Source organism: Hemitrygon akajei, chromosome 12, assembly GCF_048418815.1.
Source record: "Hemitrygon akajei chromosome 12, sHemAka1.3, whole genome shotgun sequence".
Taxonomy (NCBI): domain Eukaryota; kingdom Metazoa; phylum Chordata; class Chondrichthyes; order Myliobatiformes; family Dasyatidae; genus Hemitrygon; species Hemitrygon akajei.
The window spans coordinates 36,352,658-36,373,313 of NC_133135.1; the positions used below are offsets into that span (position 1 = coordinate 36,352,658).

General features: G+C 41.9%; 1 protein-coding gene across 5 annotated transcripts in view; it reads left to right on the plus strand.

Annotated features, from left to right (window-relative positions):
- b4galt2 (UDP-Gal:betaGlcNAc beta 1,4- galactosyltransferase, polypeptide 2) overlaps window positions 1-20,656 on the plus strand; it is a 375,893-nt gene that overhangs the window by 45,509 nt on the left and 309,728 nt on the right. For all 5 annotated transcript variants that reach the window (XR_012101020.1, XM_073062911.1, XM_073062910.1 and 2 more), the window contains one exon: window positions 186-573. Coding sequence is in view for 4 of the 5 variants with exons in the window: in XM_073062911.1 (XP_072919012.1) it covers window positions 261-573 (313 nt within the window). In the remaining variant the exon portion in view is untranslated. The remainder of the gene's footprint in view (window positions 1-185; window positions 574-20,656) is intronic.

A 20,656-nucleotide genomic window follows, 5' to 3' on the forward strand; every position in this document is an offset into this window, starting at 1 on the left:
TGATGGCAACCTTTAAAATTACAACATACTTAAAATACATTTTCCCCTCTGCCAAAAGACAAGCTGCTTTTAACTTTTGCATATTTTAATGCAGTCCATGAATGACGCTGAGTTTTGCCTCCCGCTTATTGCTCCTGTTTAATGTATGTGAAAGGTTTAATGAGTACACTGTTTTCATTTCACAGGTAGTACTTGGAATGTGTCAGGATCCTTGGAAGACAAGCTGATGTACTGCTCCACTTCCCTGCTGGGTACAGAAAATGACCAGACTGATGTTAGGGAAGACTTTGGAAAGAATATGCAAAGCAGTGCTCTTGCTGTGTCTAGTGCACTTTCTTATAATGACGATCTTCTACTTGGATGTCTACACCCAAAGGTTCGACATATTCAGCCGTTTTAACAGTAGGAATTACTCGAAGATACATCAGTCCTTTAATATCTCAAAGCCCAATGGGACCTCACTAACCATCGTGGGGGGTGAAGATCATTTTGTGTCAAGCAGGAAGTTGGAAAGTAATCTCACAGTCACAAAGAAGCCTTTACCGTTGTGCCCTGATGTTCCACAGGGGTTAGGTAGGATGCTGAATTCAGCTTCTCTCTTTTTAAAAAAAATTACCTTGTGTGTTGATCTGGAAAAATGCACGGTGATTCTCATTGCCAAGCTATCTGAATTGGGTGCGTGAGTAATGTTGATAATTGATAATTTATTGATTGGTAACTTTATGCTGCAGTGCTTTGAGCAGCTTGTGGAAGAGGCCAAGTTTCCATTTGTATTATTTTTCTCATTCTTTGTAGAATGGCTGCATCATTCTAGCTGAGCTTCTGGAAGCATGGATTAAATTTGGTTTAGAATATATTTCACTTATCTGTCCACATACTCTTTGTCTAAAATGCAAGAAGCAATGCATTATTTTAAAGGAATGGAACTATATAGAAGCATTTCAGCTAGGCATCCAAATGTACACTGGATTATTCTATGTTAAAGATGAGAAGTCAGATAATCTTCTTGTTATGTTACTACCATTGGGATACCCTTGCTGTAGATTTCATGCTTTTGGAATGGAATCAGATTTCAGTCCAACAAGATGATTAAAAACAAAATTTCATTGCCTTTTATAGGCTATTAAATATAATGAAAAATTTTTAAAAACCCTGCAGTTAGAAATCTTGACGTGAAAGTAGAAAATATTGGAAACATTCATCGAGCCAGACAGCATCAATGGAAAGAAAAACAATGCTTCAGTTTAATGACCCCTTGTCAGAACTATGACAGAGAAAACAAGCTAGTTTTAAATTGCTGAGAGCGAGGGTGAAGGATAGATAGGGCAAAGTGTAGATGAGCACCGCAAGTAGTCGTCCAACAAAGCATTGAAAGAGGTAGTTCCATGAAAATGGAATATTAAAAGGGAAGGCAGTTTGGGTTCAGTACCTAAGGAATGATGTGCTGACCCTGGCGAATGTCCAGAGAAACTTCACAAGAATGCCTCCAGGATTGAAAAGCTTAACATAGGAACATTTGATTTCTCTGGACCTTCAGAGGGATGGAGGCAGAGGAGAATTCTCATTGAAGTCCACAGAATATGGAAAGACCTGGACAGAGATAGAAGCGGAGAGAGGATTTCCATTAGTAGGAGAATATAGGAGCTGGAGAACAGTCTCAGAATAAAGACTTGTTAGATTCTTGATTGGGAGGGGGTTAAAGGTTACAAGGATAAGGTAGAAGGATGGCTGAAAAAGATCAGTCATCATTGAATGGTGAAGTAGTCTTGAGGGGCCAAATAACTTAATCTATTTTATTTGGAGATACAGAATGGTAACAGGCTCTTCTGACCCAACGAGCCTGCGATGCCCAGTTACATACCTGTGACCAATTAACTTACTTACCCATATATCTTTAGAATGTGGGGCAAAACTGGAGTACCTGGAGGAAACCCACTCGGTCATGGGGAGAGCGTATTGACTCCTTAACGACAGCGGTGAAATTGAACCCAGGTTGCTGGCGCTGTAGGAACACTTTGCCACTCTGCCACCTCTAATTCTGCTCCTATATCTTGTGGTCTTATATCAAAGTGAAGTCCTCTTTACTTTATGTATACGTACTGTAAAAATAATGAGGCAGTGTTCATGGGTCCATTGTCCATGGTTCAGGGGAAGAAGCTATTCCTGAATCATTGAATGTGCGTCTTCAGGCTCCTGTACCACCACCTTGATAGTGGCAATTAGAAGATGGCATATCCTGAGTGGTGGGGGTCTTTAATAATAATGCCAGCTTTTTGAGACATTGTCATTTGAAGGTGACCTGGATGCTGGGGAGGCTAGTGCCCATGATGAAGCTGGCTGATTTTATCACTTTCTGCAATTCTTTTCTATCCTTTGTACTAGTTGGTGATGCAAAGAGTTAGAATGCTTCTATGGCACATCTGTAGAACTTTACCAGTGTCTTTGGTGACATGCTAAGTCTCTTCAGACTCCTAATAAAATATAGCTACTGCCGTGCCTTCTTTGTAATTGGGTCAATACGTTAGCCTGGGATAGACCTTAGAGATATTGACACCCAAGAGCTTGAAACTGCTCACCCTTTCCTCTGCTGATCCCTTGAAGAGGACCGATGTGTCCTCCCTCAGCTTCCTCTTCTTGAAATCTACAGTCAATTCCTTGGTCTTACTGACATTGATAGTTAGATACTTTATTGATCCCAAAAGAAATTACAGTGTCATAGTAGTGTTACAAGTGCATAAATATACAAATATTAGAAGAGAAGTAAGAAAGGATAAAAAATGAGTTACCTCAGGAGGTCATCACTTCCTCGGCTATAGGTTGACTCATTATAGAGCCTAATGGCCGAGGGTAAGAATGACCCTATACAACACTCTTCAGAGCAGCGCAGTTGTAGTCTATTTCTAAAAGTGCTCCTCTGTTCAGCCAAGTTGTTTTGCAGGAGGGTGAGAAACATTGTCCAGAATTGCCAGGATTTTCCGTAGGGTCCTTTGTTCTACCACAGTCTCTAGTGTGTCCAGTTTGACTCCTACAACAGAGCCAGACTTTCTAATCAGTTAAATGAGCCTGTTGGCATCGCCTGTGTTGATGCCATTGCCCCAGAACACCACCACGTAGAAGACTGTACTGGCATCGACAGACTGATAGACCTTGTGAAGGAGAGGCCTGCATACTCCAAAGGACCTCAGTCTCCTCAGTAAGTAGAGGCAACTCTGGTCCTCTTGTACAGAGCCTCCGTGTTGGTGCTCCACTCAAGTCTGTCATCCAGTTGCAGGTGAGGGAAAGGTCATTTGTTGCAACACCATTGAACTGGTAGATCTATCTGGGTCCTGTATGCCTTCTGGTCACCATTTGAAACACTGCCATTAATCGCTGTGTGATCGGTAAATTTACAGATGGCATTTGAACTGTACCTCGGCACACAGTCACGGGTGTGGAGAGAGTAGAGCAGTGGGCTGAGCTCACAACCTTGGGTGCACTGTTGTTGATTGTCAGCAAGGAGGAGCTGCTATTTCTGATCCACACAGGCGGGTGAGGAAGTCAACAATCCAGTGGCTGAGGGTGGTACAGAGGCCCAGGTTTTGGAGCTTGTTGATTAGAACTGAGGTTGAACAATGAGCAGTAATTTGCAAGCAGCACCCTGACGTATGTATTATTATTGTCCAGGAGGTCGAAGGCTGAGTGGAGACCCAGTGAGATTGCATCCACTGTAGACCTATTTTGTTGATAGACAAATTGCAGTGGGTCCAGGTCCTTGCTCGGGCAGGAGTTAATTCTAGCCATGACCAACCTCCCAAAGCACTTCATCACAGTAGATGCGAGTGCCATTGGCAGAATGTCAGATCAGAAAAGGTTTAGGGCATGCTGTTTGCATAATCAGCCTATCTGAAAGCTTTGAAATAGTAATGACATTTAACTGAAGGTGTTGTACATTGTTGTGACACCATAGATGTGTTTGTTTGTGTAACTTCTATAAATGAAAGTTACAAAGTGGAAGCTATTATGGTTCTGAAACTATAAAAATGTTACTTCATGGTGTTATTTCCTCCTTGATGTGGAAATGAAGTAAAGCATTTAGCTGGAACTACCTCGTAGAGCTGGAAGTATCTGTAGAGCCAAAAAAAACGTAATGCCAATAATATTTCATGGAAAGAATCATGATTCTTTCTATAGCCATGATAAGATCATAATACTTGAGTGTGTTTTCATATGATTTTATTGGTCTTACACTCATTTACATGCAATTAAACTATTGTGAGCTAGACTTTGTGTAGCAGCAGTTCATCAATTGTACAGGAATTGTTGAATAGTGAAAAGGGGATGTTATTCAGTGAGTGATATGTGCCACTTCGCATTTTCCTAGGGCTTCATGAAAAGGTTCCTTATTATGGCTCTGTCCCTGTTAAAATCAATTGCTTTTGAGATTTGACTGGATTAACACCATTTTTCACTCCACTGCCTTTTGGACTTAAAAATAATGGTGTATGAGGCTTGGCAACAATATGATTTATTGTTCCGAGAATAGTTTCCTTTGTCTCAACTTGGTAGAGCTAAAATAGATTTGCAAATATCACCACATGAATTTTCAGAGGACACTGACCTAATATTTCAACAGAGCACGGAAGAATTGCATTTGGCTTCCTTAAAAATGAGGATCAAAGAACGAGCTTTAATCCCTTTAAAGGTGGAAAGAGGGGGCTTTGTCAAGCAAGGAATGGTGTCCAGGGCTACAGATGAAAGTCAGTAAATATTCTTTGACAAAAATTTGAAAGCAAAAGGGCAGGTTCCACTCCAGCACTTTTAATTCAACCCTGAGATGTTAAAGTATATGAAATTGATTATCAGTCAATTGCTTATAATCCTTGGATGCATGGGATCTCTTTCCCTAACTATGTTGTTCCTGCTACCAATTTTTATTCTTGCAATTTTGTCTGTCAGATGTTTTATTAAAAACAAAACAGATTGGAATGAAGTTAAAGTGGTGGTGTATGTCCAAAATCTATGATGTTAGGAAAACAAATAATTTATGTAAGACTTTGCCACATAGCCTGAATTTCGGTTAATTTACACATCTTCTTTGTAGAGGTAATGTCATATACTCTATCTGAATTTAGATTAATTTAAAGTGACAGCTAACAGACCGATAAAGATATGGTAACGTATTCCAGTAGGTTTTCATTTTAGCCTTGGCTTCACTTTGTTCTTTGCTGTGTTTTCTAATTAAAAGCACAAAACATTACAGTTTTTTTTGAAAAATTGAAGGAATACTGTTTGTCAGATACCTAAACCAATGGGTGTCCTGACAGGTGAATGAAACAAACAGCTTTCTTTATAAAGTGAATGAATGCTGGGATGTAAATGATGAAAACTTTTAGGTAAACATGCTAAATTCTCCATTGAACTTTTCTTGACTGGGCTTGGAATGCTTTGAGAGAATAACAAGGCAGTGCTCGTTAATGGCATTCTTGGTTGCGATGTATTTGCTCCTTTTACCTTTCCTGACACAGGGAAGTAATTAATTGTTAGTGGCTTAGGAATGTCTCATGGCAAATTGCTTAATACAGGTTTCCCCCACTATCCAAAGGTAGAGCGTTCTCATGAAACGGTTTGTAAGCCGAAATGTCATAAAGCGAAAAAGCAATTTCCATTAATTTATATGGGAAAAAATTTTGAGCATTCCCAGACCCAAAGAATAACCTACCAAATAATACCAAATAACACATAAAACCTAAAATAAAACTAACATATAGTAAAAGCAGGAATGATATGATAAATATACAGCCTAAATAAAGTAGAAATATTGTATGTACGGTGTAATTTCACTTATCAGATCGGGACGACAGCGAGCCAAAATTGATTTGGAGAGAAAAAATCGGCACGTACACGCATGTGCATGTACACGCATGTGCACGTATACACATACGCACGTTCACGCAAATGTACGTACATGCGTATGCATGTACACACATGTGCACGCAACTGCCCGCACAAGGCTTCACGGTCATGGTAGTCTTTCTCGGGGTAAACACACGTATAAAGCGGCCGTCTTTTTCTCGTAAAAGCGAAAATCCTCTTTGGTTAGTGAAAGCAGGTACTAAAGCAGGTCTTTCATAACAGCGAGCTGTCGTAAAGCGAATGTTCGAAAAACGGGGGCCACCTGTGTGACCTGACCAACTTTCACTCATCTCCAGCTCTCTGAGGGATCCTGCCCTTTGGTTAGTTGCTGATCATTTTTTATAAAGCTTAAAATCTACTTGCACTATAATATGGCATCCTTAAAATGGAAAGTTTTATGCCCAAAGATTGCACCTAGAAAGGTAGCTGCGGCAAAGCAGTGTTTGATGTCATGGGGCTGTTCAGTCTGCTCTTGGCTTTTTAAGTTCTGCGGTTATTGGCTGTTTTGTACTAAGATTTGAGGCATCTTGAGAGCTCAACATGAATATAATGTTTGAATAGACCCTGGAAAAAAGACATGTTGTTTGTGAGTGCCAGGATGCCACAGGAAGTCTTATGACCACACCTTTCGTGGCAGCTGTACAAGGTGGAAAATCCAGCCTTATGTATCTTCAGCGGACATGATTAATTTATCTTGACAGCACATTTATTTTTAGAGCCTAACTGCCAGCATTAATATTGATGGCTGGCAGCAGCATTTGAAATCTAATTTCTCATTGAAATATGATTTGCACTGAGCCTTCCCACAGCAAGTTTTAGTCATTTCTGCCATGTGATGTCTCAATAACATTTAAGGCTCTTTTGAAGATTCATCTGCCCATACAGACAATGGACAGTTCCTTTCCACAGCACTGTGTATTTTGCAGCAAATGTGAAGGCAGGGTGAAAGAAATTTGAGCAATGTGACTCCCAGTAAGTGCACTCTGGGCTTACGGTTTGTATATCAGGCTCGTTCTTCAACTGTATGAAGGTTCTTGTGGTGATGCAGTGCGATCATTTTAGTCAGCTGCTGTTCTAGTTTTGCAAAGATTGCCTGGAAGTGGTGAAATGGCTTCAGGGAGGCAAGTGATAAAGTTTTCAGCACAATGAATCACTGAGCTGATAGGAAAGACAAAAGCATTTCCTCATTGGAAAAGTTATTAAACTGGGAAGGTCAGAGCAATGGCTATAGATTTTGATAGCATTTGGGAGATTGATATACATAGATATTTTGAATTATGCCAAATAAAAAGCAAAAACATAATAATAAAATGGAGACACCAGAGACTGCTGATGCTGGACTCTGGAGCTATGCATGATTTGCTGTTAAAACTCAGCGGTTTAACTGTATCAGTAGGAGGAAAGAAATTGGCGGTTTCAGGCAAAAGCGCTCCATCAGGACTTGAGAGTGGCGAGGTGAGAAGGGGAGTGGTAAGAAATGACTCTGAGGTGATTGGCGGACTGAGGAGGGGTGGAAAATGACAGGCAGGTGGTGCCAAGTAGGGGAGGTGAGTGTGGGTGGAGTGGGACAAACATGGAAGGTCTAGAGGGGCAGAAGAAGAGGTGAGGGAAGAGAGGGGTGGGTTACTCAAAGTTTAAATAATTCAGCTCTTTGAGGGATCCTTCTATATATTGGTGAGACCTGATGCAGACTGGGAGACCGTTTCGCTGAACACTTACACTCTGTCTGCCAGAGCAAGCAGGATCTCCCAGTGGCCACACATTTTAATTCCATGTCCCATTCCCATTCCGATATGTCAATCCATGGCCGCCTCTACTGTCAAGATGAAGCCATGCACAGGTTGGAGGAACAACACCTTATATTCCATCTGGGTAGCCTCCAACCTGATGGCATAAGCATTGATTTCTCTAACTTCTGTTAATGCCCCCCTCCTTTTCTCTCTCTTTTTTTCTCTCTCTGTCCTTCTCACAGTCACTCCTTGCCTGCTCTCCATCTCCCTCTGGTGCTCCCCTCCCTCTTTCTCCCTAGGCCTCCTGTCCCATGATTCTCCCCGTTCTCCAGCTGTGTATCCATTTTGCCAATCTTAGCTTCTTAGCTTCATCCCTCCCCCTCCTGTCTTCTATCATTTCAGATCTCCCCTCCCCCTCCCACTTTCAAATCTCTTACTTTCTTTTCTTTCAGTTAGTCCTGACGAAAGGTCTCGGGCCGAAACGTCGAAAGTGCTTCTCCCTATAGACGCTGCCTGGCCTGCTGTGTTCCACCAGCATTTTGTGTGTGTTGTTTGAATTTCTAGCATCTGCAGATTTCCTCGTGTTTGCGTTTAAAAAAAATCAATATTGGATCTTAGCCTGAAATGTCGACTGTTATTCCTCTCCCATGATCTGCTAAGTTCCTCTAGCATTTTGTGTGTGTGTGTGGGGCTCAGTATTCATGCAAATAGGTTGTAGACTACTCAGGTGGAATATAAGGAGCAGAAACACCTATGTCAGGATATGTTCATCGACCATAGCTCAGCATTTAATACCGTCATGCCTACAGTCCTGATTGAGAAGTTGCAGAACCTGGGCCTCTGCACCTCCCTCTGTAATTGGATCCTTGACTTTCTAACTGGAAGATCACAATCTATGCGGATTAGTGATAACATCTCCTCGCTGACGATCAACACTTTTACTTCCTGGGCGCCTAGGTGCAACCCGAGTAGCAGCAGTACTCTCAATGGATACGATTAAATATTCCCATTTCAGCTCGATACAGCTAAAGAGCACAGCTGCTTCCAAGGTCAGTACAGTCAACAAAGATGTCTTAATGTGTTTAAACAAACTGCTTAAAACCGATGGAAACAACACCGATTGTATTCGGAAGTGCCCACTGAGGACACCTCGGAGGAACCGCGGGTGTAGATCTGGGTCACAAGTGTTTTAGACTCCTGTTACGTACCCCGTAACTGGGTCACTTACCAGCAAAGATAGAGAGGTCCGTTGAAGTCTGATGGTACTATTTTCAAAAGTTATTATTGTCCGATGGAATTATAAAAGTCTCTCAAGTTCATGCAGGCTTTAGCCTTTGGGGACCGCTGGGTTTTCACTGGTTGGAGAGAGAGAGAGATTTGTGATAAGAGAAACTTGCCCGGGTCTTTTGATGAGGCCGATCCGATGTGTCGGGGGAATTGGTTCCCCGTTGTTAGTTACAGAAACTCGTTTCTGTGGTATCAGCCACCAGCTCCCAGGCCTGGGAACCGAACACACATGGCTTCCTTCAAATGGCTGCCCACTATACGGGATCGCTAGCGTCTCTTCTGGTGTGTCTGAGGGGCCGTCTCTACAGCCCCTCTTTTTATCTGGACTCACGGGGTCTCAGATGTCAATCAGGTTGGGATGATGCAATCTCTCCCCGTAGCCCAGCCCACGTTGCCCAGAGAGCTGGCACGTAGTATAGGATCGCAATCCACAAAGGTGTCTCCAAGAAACAATGGCCAAATCCGTTGCTTTGTCTTGCTGAGGGGCCAGGACACATTCCAAAACCTTGAGGATTCTCTCTCATTTTTTGGGTCCAAGACCCGAATTAATAGCGATCTTGCGATTCTCAAGAAGGAGGGGGCTGGGATCATAACACTCCCTATACTGATTATCTTGCTGGCAAATGTGCAGTCTCTGGTCAAGAAAATTGATGATCTCAGAGCTAGGATGCTGAATCAGAGGGACATTAGGACCACGTGTGTCCTTTGTTTCGTGGAATCCTGGTTAACCCCTTCTGTACCAGATGCAGCGATTTAGATCGACGGGTTTACTATACACCGTCAGGATAGATCTATAGACTCTCTCAAAAGCAGAGGTGGAGGAGTATGCCTCATGATCAACACTAATTGGTGCACAAATATATCAGTGCTGTCCCAATTCTGCTCACCAGACCTGGAATATCTATCAGTAAAGTGTCATCCTTTTTACCTACCATGGTACTCTGGGTTCATTTTGGTAGCAGTTTACATTCCACCTCAGGCCAATGTCAAGCAGGCTTTAGATGAACTGGGTAATGGGATCAACATGCACGAAACAATGCACCCTAACTCTTCATCATTTTGGGAAATTTTAACCAGGCCAGTCTGAAAAATTCACTAAGCAACTACCATCAACAGATCACTTGTAATACCAGAGGAAGCAACACACTGGACCACTGCTCCACCACCATCAAGAATGCCTACCATGCTATTCCACACCCTCACTTCAGGAAGTCTGATCACCTGGCTGTACTTCTACTCCCTGAGTATAGACAGAGTCTGAAGATTGCAGCACCAGCAGTGAGGACCAAGGAGGTATGGACAAGGGAAGCACAGGAGCGCCTACAGGACTGCTTTGAATCGGTGGACTGGACTGTATTCAGGGGTTCATCTTCAAACCTGGATGAGTATGCTGCAGTTGTTACCGACTTCATTAAAACCTGTGTGGATGAGTGTGTGCCCACAACGACTTACTGTACATTCCCAAACCAAAAGCCGTGGATGAACCAGGAGGTACATCGCCTGCTGACGGCTAGATCTGTGGCATTTGAGTCTAGCAAACCAGGTATGATTTTCAGAGGGCTATTTCAAGGGTGAAGAGACAATTTCAAACGATTGGAGGTGGAGGTTGGAGGTGACAACAGATGCACGGCAACTCTAGCAGGGTCTGTAAGACATTACTTCCTACAAAGCGAAACCGAATAGCATGAATGGCAGTGATGCTCCACTACCAGATGAACTCAACACCATCTATGCCCGCTTTGAAAGGGAGAATACAACTACAGCTGTGAAGATCCCTGCTGCCCCTGATGACCCTGTGATCTGCACCTCAGAGGCCAATGTTAGGCTGTCTTTAAAGAGTGTGAACCCTCACAAGGCGGAAGGTCCCGATGGAGTACCTGGTAAGGCTCTGAAAACCTGTGCCAACCAACTGGTGGGAGTATTCAAAGACATTTTCAACCTCTCACTGCAATGGGCAGAAGTTCCCACTTACTTCAAAAAGGCAACAATTATAGCAGTGCCTAAGAAAAATAATGTGGGTTGTCTTAATGACTATTGCCTGGTAGCACTCACATCGACAGTGATGAAATGCTTTGAGAGGTTGGTCATGACTAGACTGAACTCCTGCCTCAGCAAGGACCTGGACCCATTGCAATTTGCCTATCGCCACAATAGTTCAATGGCAGATGCAATCTCCATGGCTCTCCACACACCTTTAGACCACCTGAACTACACAAACACCTACATCAGGATGCTCTTCATTGACTATAGCTCAGCATTTAACACCATCATTTCCACAATCCTGATTGACAAGGTGCAGAACCTGGGCCTCTGTACCTCCCTCTGAAATTGGATCCTTGACTTCCTAACCGGAAGACCACAATCTATGCAGATTGGTGATAACATATCCTCCACCTCGGGTGTGTGCTTAGCCCACTGCCCTACTCTCTATATACACATGAGTGTGTGGCTAGGCATAGATCAAATACCATCTATAAATTTGTTGACGATACAGCCATTGTTGGTAGAATCTCAGGTGGTGACGAGAGGGTGTACAGGAGTGAGATTTGCCAACTAGTGGAATGGTGCCAGAGTAACAACCTGACGCTCGATGTCAGTAAGACGAAAGAGCTCATTGTGGAGTTCAGGAAGGGTAAGATGAAGGAGCACATACCAATCCTCAGAGAGGGATCAGAAGTGGAGAGAGTGAGCAGTTTCAAGTTTCTCGGTGTCAAGATCTCTGAGGTTCTAACTTGGTCCCAACATATTGATGTAGTCATAAAGAAGGCAAGACAGCAGCTGTACTTTATTAGGAGTTTGAAGAGATTTGGCATGTTAACAAATACACTCAAAAACTTCTATAGTTGTACCATTCTGACGGGCAGCATCACTGTCCGGTATGGAGGGGCTACTTGCACAGGACTGAAAGAAGCTGCAGAAGGTTGTAAATCTAGTCAGCTCCATCTTGGGCACTAGCCTACAAAGTACCCAGGACATCTTTAGGGAGCGGTGTCTCAGAAAGGCAGCGTCCATTATTAAGGACTTCCAGCACCCAGGGCATGCCCTTTTCTCACTGTTACTATCAGATAGGAAGTACAGAAGCCTGAAGGCACACACTCAGCGATTCAGGAACAGCTTCTTCCCCTCTGCCATTTGATTCCTAAATGGACATTGAATCTTTGTACACTACCTCACTTTTTTTTAATATACAGTATTTCTGTTTTTGCACTTTTTAAAAATCTATTCAATATATGTAATTGATTTACTTGTTTATTTTTTTTTGGTTTATTCCCTTCTATATTATGTATTGCATTGAACTGCTGCTGCTAAATTAACAAATTCCACATCACATGCCAGTAATAGTAAACCTGATTCTAAGATGCTTCTCCAGTTTGCAGTTGGCTTCATCCTGGCAGTAGAGGAGGCCAAGGATGGGCAGGCCAGTGTGAGAATGGGAAGGGGAATTGAGCTGGTCTGCAACTGGGAGCTTGGGATGATCATTGTGGACTGAGTCTGTTGTGGTTAAGCTGATGTTGCTTCACAATAAAAACATTTGAAATGGATCATTGTGGACTGAGATCTGTAGGTGTTCTGTGAATAGGTTGCCTAGGCTGCACTTGGTCTTGATGTTGTAGAGGAGACCACATCAGGAGCACCAAATGCAGTATGTAGGGTTGGAGGAGACGCTTTTAAGCCTTTGTCTCACTGGGAGGACTATTTAGGTGCCTGAATGTTTGTGAGGGATGTGATGTAAGGGCAGGTGTTACATCTGTTACAAGGTCAGGCGAAAGTGCCAGGACTAAGGGAGGGATGAGACGAGTGGGTTGTGGAATCCTGGAGAGAGTGGTCCCTATGGAAAATGTGATTGCTGGTGAGATCATGTTGCATTTGGTGGAAAAGAAGAAGGAAGATGTACTGGATGCAGAGGCTCATGAGATGAAAGGTAAAGACAAAGGGAGCTCTCTCTGTCCTGTCTGGTAGGAGGTGGGTGAGAGCACAATTATGAGAAACAGGAGAGATGCGATTGGGCTCCATCAACCTAAAGACGGAAGGCCATACTTTCTAAAAAAAAAGATGCCCTGGAGCAGAAAGCAGAGTTGGAAAATCTGGGAGAAAGGAATGGTATCCTTGCAAGAAATAAGGAAGGAAAGAGGTCTAATTTAAGTAGCTGTGGGAAAGTTGGTGGTGAAGGTGATGAAATTGATATGTTCTGCAGAGCTTCCAGCCTGCTCTCAAATTCACTTGGACTATTTCTGACGCTTCTCTCCCTTTTCTTGAGCTCAGTGACTCCATCTCAGGAGACAAACTATTCACTGATATTTAGTATAAACCCACCGTCCTGCATCATATTTAAGGATGCTTCCCTCACAGTAAATGTGACTATTTTCCTCCTTCACAATCATCCAGGGACCTAAAGAGCCCTTATAGGTCAGATAAAGGTTCAAAGCATCTTCTCCAAACTTGCTCCTGATGAGTCCTCCTCTTGGTGTGGACTCGGCGACTACTGACTGCTTTGCAGGACGCCAACACTCATTCTGCAGCGGTTATCCCAAGCGCCCAATTGTAGACCATTTAATTTCTCCTCTCCATTCCCAAATTGAAAGGATGATCTGTCTCTACTCCTAAGTTGAAGCGCAAACCAAACTGGAGGAGCAGTACTTTATATTCTGCTTGTGGAGTATTGAGTTCTCTTATTTTAGGTAACTTCTCCCCCTATTCACAATCTCTTTTCTCCCCCTCCCCCACTGTTCTTCTCCAATCCTCCCATTTTTGTCTTCCTTCTCAGCCTCACCCATTTATTTTCCCCTTTCTCACATTCTTTAATTATCAGAACACAACACAGGTGAACCTGCTTACCTCCCTCAAGCAAATGTCTTCCATCTTCACACTCCCCTCTCCTACATTGCTCCATTTTCCTTTTTCTTTTCTCTCATTGCCTGCCTTCTGATCAGTCGATTGGTGAATGGTGGCCTTCATCTTTACTGTAACATTCTCTAATTCTCTATAAATTTAAGGCAGATCTTTTAAGCTTACCTCTTTGACAATGCAGTTGGTCATCAGTCTGAATGATCTCCTTCCATTGCTTGATATCAAATTTTGTTTGGTGGTTGTCCTGACAAGCACCTTAGGACGTTTTTGAATGTTACAGATGGAATACAAATGCAAATGGTTTCATTTGGCTGATCATTTAATAGATCTTTCAATTATATTGTTAGCCAGATAAGGAGAGTATCTTGGAAATAATTGGGTTGTTAATTTATGGAATGGACTTCCATCTCATATGGGAGATGATGATTGGATTTTATAGAAAATATGCTTCTCATCTTTGACTATAAACACTGAGTTGCTCTTGAAAGAAATCTCCATTCTGTTATTGCATTATTTCTGAAATAGTTTCAGAGCCTGTTACTATTTAATATTTTGGCAAAACCATTAATTTGTGAAGCACCTTATTGCGCCGTGGGTTTATTTTTGTGTTTCCTGCACTATTAGTTCTCAAGATTTTTGCTGTGGAAAGGCATGGTGAATATTGGGTGGCTTCCCAAGAGGAAAAAGGAAATTTGAAGGTCCAATTACTGGACTGCTTTTATTTATAGTAGGCAGCCAACTATATTGTAGTAATAACCAGAGCAAATTTCAAGATCATTCACTTGACCAAGAAAGTTATTTACTTGGGGGTGGAACAGGGAAAATTAACATAATAAAAATGGAAAAATAAAAGATTGTGGTAATGTTAAGGCTAAGCACAATTCTCAAGAATTGGTATTTTTCCCATCAGATTGTGAATTTTGTGTGGGCAGTGAATCTTTAAAGTGGACTTGTGCATTTTTAAAATTTAATTTGTTTTAAAGAAGTAAAAAGCTTATTGGTTTACTTTTAACAAATAGAATGTCATTTTCCGTATAAAATGATCTTCTGATATGTCACTGTATATTCTCTACACTTGGATTTGTAATGTTCTGATTTTTAGTATTTCCACATGCATCATTTTTAAATCAAGGATTTGAAAGGATTCAGTGATAAGTGAACAACTGCATCATTCTGGATGAAGTATTGCCAGTACAGTGCGATATAAACCGAGGTGATGAGAGTCTTCATTTAGGCATGATTGTTCTTTTTCTTCTCGCCTTCAGGAGATGATTTTAAATTGCAAATCCAATTTATGTGTAGAGAGCTTGTAAGTAACTATATATTTTAGGAAAATAAAGCTAATAGTTATTGGCCTTAATGTCTTTTCCAATTTTAAGTTCTCCTAAGTTTTATTTTGCAAGTGAATCAGTAGCTGGTAAAACCTCGTAGTTCCATGTCGGTAATGTTATTGTGCATAGAAGGCATCAGAGGAGTTAATTTTTCCTCAGTGCAGCTGAATATCCAAATACTGGAGTTTTACAGGGTTTTCTTAGGTGTACAGAATGGGTTCAGTGCTCGGGAAATTAATGTTTTTAAGCAAATGGTGAGTGACTTGGGTGCTTCCCAGCCTAGCAACCTCAAATTTCTCCCCACTTTCAACAATAGAGTAGCCAAATAATAATAATAGGCACCACTAAGTGGCCATTGCAACTATGGTAGCCCACAGAAGTAGACAACTTCCTCCACTTCTGGAAGATCCTTAAAGCATTTTGAGTGCTGCCCTTCAGTTCAAGGCTGGTAAACAGGATTTGGTTGTTGTTGACAACACCTTAATGCTGCCAGCTGGACTTACTGTTGTTGTTTGTGTGAAAGGAGTTCTATTTTCAGTGGTACTGAAGGACTGGCAATATGCTTTAAAGCCTGGGTTGTGTCCAGTCTGCAGGGGAACCTAGCCTTCAGGGGCTGATTTTAAATTGTAAATCTAATGGAGTTAAGCAACATCTCTAGCTTGGAGAGATGGTGTTCCTCTGCATCTGCTGCCATTGTCTATTTTGTTGTCAAGAATTCATGGGCTTGATATATACAGTTGGAGAGTCCTAGGCAAGTAATGGCAGTGCACTTTGTAGATAGTAAACACAAAGTAAACACCTTCTTTATAGGGCCCCTGCCCTCACCTTCTTCAGTCCTGACGAAGGGTCTCAGCTTGAAATGTTGACTGCTCGTTTCAACGGATGCTGCCTGACATGCTGAGTTCATCCAGCTTGTTTATACATGTCACTTTGTAGATAGTACACCTTGTGTTTGTGGTGCATGATTAATGAAGGTAATGCATCTTTTGGGTGATTTAAGGAGTGCTAATCTAATAGATATCAAAGACCCTTTGTCAGAAATGGTAAGGAGAGAAAAAACTAGTTTTAATTTGTAGAGAGGGATTGATAGGGCACTTGAGCCAAGTCAGTTTTATTTGTAGTCTAATATTGCCTTGACTAAATCTTCAATGTACAATTAGATATTAAAAATTGTATCAAAGTCTAAGGAATAGACTTATTTATTGAGGTTGTAAGGGAAAGAAGTAAGGATGAGGATTGAGGGTGTTGTAGCGGTGTGCTACACGCAGCGCTGAAATAACGACACGAAGTCGGTGAGCTGCAGTTGCAAAAGGAGATTTATTCAAACTTCGCGGCCTCGCTTTAAAGCCTTCCTGATCCCGCCCTCCCTGGGCGGGAATGCTGTAGGGGGCGCGTATTCACAGTCCCGTCCCGCGCGCGGGCTTTTCCCCTTGCTGGTGAAGCAGGCTTGGCGCCCTCTTTGGGACCGGCCTCAATGCCGGTGCGCGCCGCTTTGTGAGCCGGTTCGAGTGCGCTGGGAAGTGGGTCGCCACAGTGTTATGGAATAGGATGTTCAAGAAATTGATAAAGGGAAACTAGAATTTGAGTGCAAGACTTTGACAACAATTATATGGGATCTTAGTGAGACCACATGTTCTTGCTATCAAGTGCAATGGAGATCTGTCAAATTGGTTCCTGGGTCTATTTTATAGGATGAAATTGAAGGGAATAGGCCTCTATACTTGAGAGTTTAGAAAAATGAGAAATAATCCCTAATATCTTAGGCAGAAAGCAGGCTTGGATGCATGGTGGATGTTTTGAGGTAAGCCATTGACGGCAAAAGTAAGGAATTATTCCTGAAACTCACTGATGGTGAATCTTTGGAAATCAGTACCCTGGATGTCAGTGGAGGCTCAGTCATTGGTTTCAAAGATCAATAGCTTTTTTGATATTAAAGGAATCAGGAAATCTATGATTAAAGCAATAAAATACCGTTGAGATATAAAGTTAGACATGAGATTGCAGTTTGATGTAGTGGGGTTGAAAGGCTATCTGGCCTACACCGCCTCCTGTTTCTTATGATCTCACATGGATTCCCAGCCTAATATTTGCCAGATTTGAAGGCTCATCTTTTCAGTTGTAGCTAGTAGATTGATTCTTACGGTGAAGGTCATTCACTGAGAGCCACTTTCTTGGCGACAGAGCTGAAGTCTTCATCTCTGTGTAGTTCTGTGGAAGAGCTTAGATAACTAAACTTAAATGAGTTTGAAGTTTTAGGATTAACCAAATTGCAGCACTTTAAGCTGCTTCCCACGTCTTATTTAAAGTCAGCGTAATGTGTGTATAAAGCAACATATTGATGATCTTTTATCTGTAACTCATTCAAATCTCATTAACCTTTTCAGCTTAGAATGGTGGAGTTTTAAAAGGGATGTGCAGACTAAGTTGACTCTGATTGTTTCTGCTAATAAATTATCAGCGGTTAACTCAACGGTGCACTGGGTCAGATTAAATTTGCTCAGCTCTTGGTCACTGGTGAATTAGGATGGCCCACAGACATCTGTAATTATATCTGTATCAAGACACACTAGAGATTGTCTGTCCAGCATTTACTTGGTTTCTTATTCCATGTCCCTCTGCTTTACTGTTTTTTGTGTAATAGTGCACATGTACGAGTTGAAGTAATGGTACCAATTGACATTTTAACATATTCCGTGCACTCAATATTTTGTAATTTCAAAGTATAATAGCTCAACAAAACTGTCCTTTGTTTTGGATTCATAGATTTGTGCTTACATAGAAGTGTTCAAAAGCTTATCTACTATACCCATATTGGTATTTATCCTGTGAACATAAACAACTCTAACCATATTTTACTGATATATTTCCTTTTCCTATCAATATCGCTTAAGCCCATCTGCTTATTAAAATTAATGAGCATAGAACTACATTTTTGTAAAATCCATCATTTCAAAATGAATGACTTTGTGAATTCTGTGTGCCTTTTGGTCCATCTTCTGTATGCAGCACCAGTGAAGGGTAGCTGCTTCTGCCATTTCTCAATTTATAGAGACATTTTGCAAATATTTGTGATAATATCATTAATTTTTTACGGCATATGTCATCAGTTCAGGGTATATGTCTCTGCCGCATCTATTCCTAGGATGTGGCTTTCCAATATCCTCCTCCTTCTAAGAGCGGGGTTTTGCTTCCTCCGCCATAGATGCTGCCCTTTCCTGCATCTTCTGCATTTCCCCAACATCTGCGCTCACCCCATTTTCCTGCTGCCTTAACAGTGTTAGAGTTCCTCATGTCCTCACCTACCACCCATGAGCTCTAATCTCCCTCCTGGCACTTATCCCTACAAGTGGCCACAGTGCTACACCTGCCCATACACCTCCTCCCTCACCTCCACACTTCCATTCAGGGCCCCAAACAGTCCTTCCAGGTGAAGCAACACTTCACCTGCGAATCTGCTGGGGTTGTCTACTGTGTCCGGCCCTCCTGTTGTGGCCTTCTCTACGTTGGTGAGACCCATTGTAAATTGGGGTCTACTTTGTTGAGCACCTCCGCTCCATCCACCAAAAACAGAACTTTCCGGTAGCCAAACATTTTAGTTCTGGTTCCCATTCCCGTTCCAACATGTCGGTGCAGACCAACATGTACCAAAATGAGGCCATCCTCAGGTTGGAGGAGCAGCACCTTATATTCCGTCTGGGTAGCCTCCAACCTGATGGCACGAGTATCAATTTCTACTTCCAGTAATAAAAAATTACCTCTCTCTCCCCTCTTATTCTATTCCCCACTCTGGCCTTTTACCTCTTCTTATCTGCCTGTCACCTCCCCCAGGACCCCTTCTCCTATAGTCCACTCTCCTCTCCAATGAGATTTCTTCCTCTCCAGCCCTTTACCTTTCCCACCCATCTGGCTTTAACTATCACCTTCTAGCTATTGTCCTTCCCCTTCCTTCCTCCCCCACGCTCACGTTTTATTTTGGTGTCTTCCTCCTTCCTTTCCAGTCCTGAAGAAAGGTCTCGGCCCGAAACGTCAACTGTTTGTTCATTGCTACAGATGATGACTGACCTACTGACTTCCTCTAGCATTTTGTGTGTGGTGCTTTGGATTTCCAGCATCTGCAGGCTTTCTTGTGTCTATGATGTATCATCAGTTAACAAGCCATTTTCTTTTGCTAAATTTGAATTATGCAGTGCTTTCTGCCACTAGGAATGGATTATACCAAAGTTCCCAAAAAAGATTTCACCCAACCTTTTCAAATTTTTGCTTGATGTCTTAATGAATGCATCCCTATCATAAATTGAGAGAAGTCTGTGTTATAAACAGAAGCAGCCAATCCAAATAGAGGAAATATATAAAGGAATCAAATAAAATAAATAAGTGAGCAAGCTGACTGTGGAATATCTAATAGATTGGATTTAATTCCAATGCATATATCAAATAAAGCCATGCTGGTAAAGAACAAGGTGGTGTTAGAATAACAGTAGGTTGGCAGCACCCAACTAAGGGGTTTTGGTCTGAAATTTCAGCTGTTTATTCCTCTCCACAGATGCTGTCTGACTTTCTGAGTTCCTCCAGCATTTTGTGTGTTCTGCTTGGATTTCCAGCATCTGTAGATTTTGTCGTGTTTGAAATAGATGAGCTAGCAAGCTGACTGAGGAATATCTATTTGACTGGATTTCATTCCAATCCATAAATCCACTAAAGCCATAAGTGTAAAGGAAACAGAAGTGTTAGAGTAACAGTGGGTTGACAGCACCTGATGAAGGGTCTCGGCCCAAATCATTGGCTCTTTATTTTTCTCCATAGCTGCTGCCTGACCTGCTGAATTCCTCCAAGGCTTTCTATGTGTTACTCAGCAGTTAATGTTTATAGGCTTGCTTATTGATTTGTTATTTGTTTTGTACATGTTGTGATATTTCTTAGAGAGCACTGAACTGGGGTTGCCAGATACCTTTTTCAAATGTATTTTCAACAAAACTCATGGTCTTGTAACAGAAATGATCGTGATCTGAGCTTTCAGTTATCAGGAAAGCCCAGCTTTCCACTGCATCATACGCATGTAGCTTGTGTGAAACAATCCAATGGGTCTTATGCCAAGAACACACAATCCTCCTTAATACCCCACAGAGTACCATAATATGTAGCTTGCTTTTCATTGCTTCCAAATCCCAAAGTAGAAAGCATGTTTGAAAAATAACTGGGGAATCATTGGCAACAATCATCAGGCTGTTATTGACAAATACGTATTACAGATAAACCATCTAGAAATTGGCAGATTTGAAAAGAACCCTTCAGCTCTTTGGGGATAACCAGTACTCCTTTGGAACAATGCTGTCACCACTCATCAGGAGGAAAATGTGGTTTGAAACTGAATTCTCTTGTACTGATTTGCTGCATAACTTCTAAATGTTAAGAAGGAATATCTTCGTTTTTGTTGTATTGTACAACTTCTGGTCAAATCAAGTCTTGGGTTGGACATCATGATATCCCCTACTATTGTAACACCTTGAAGGTCCACTCAAATAACATTGTGATAAAAGGGAAGATCCAGATTCTCAGTCTTTATGCCTT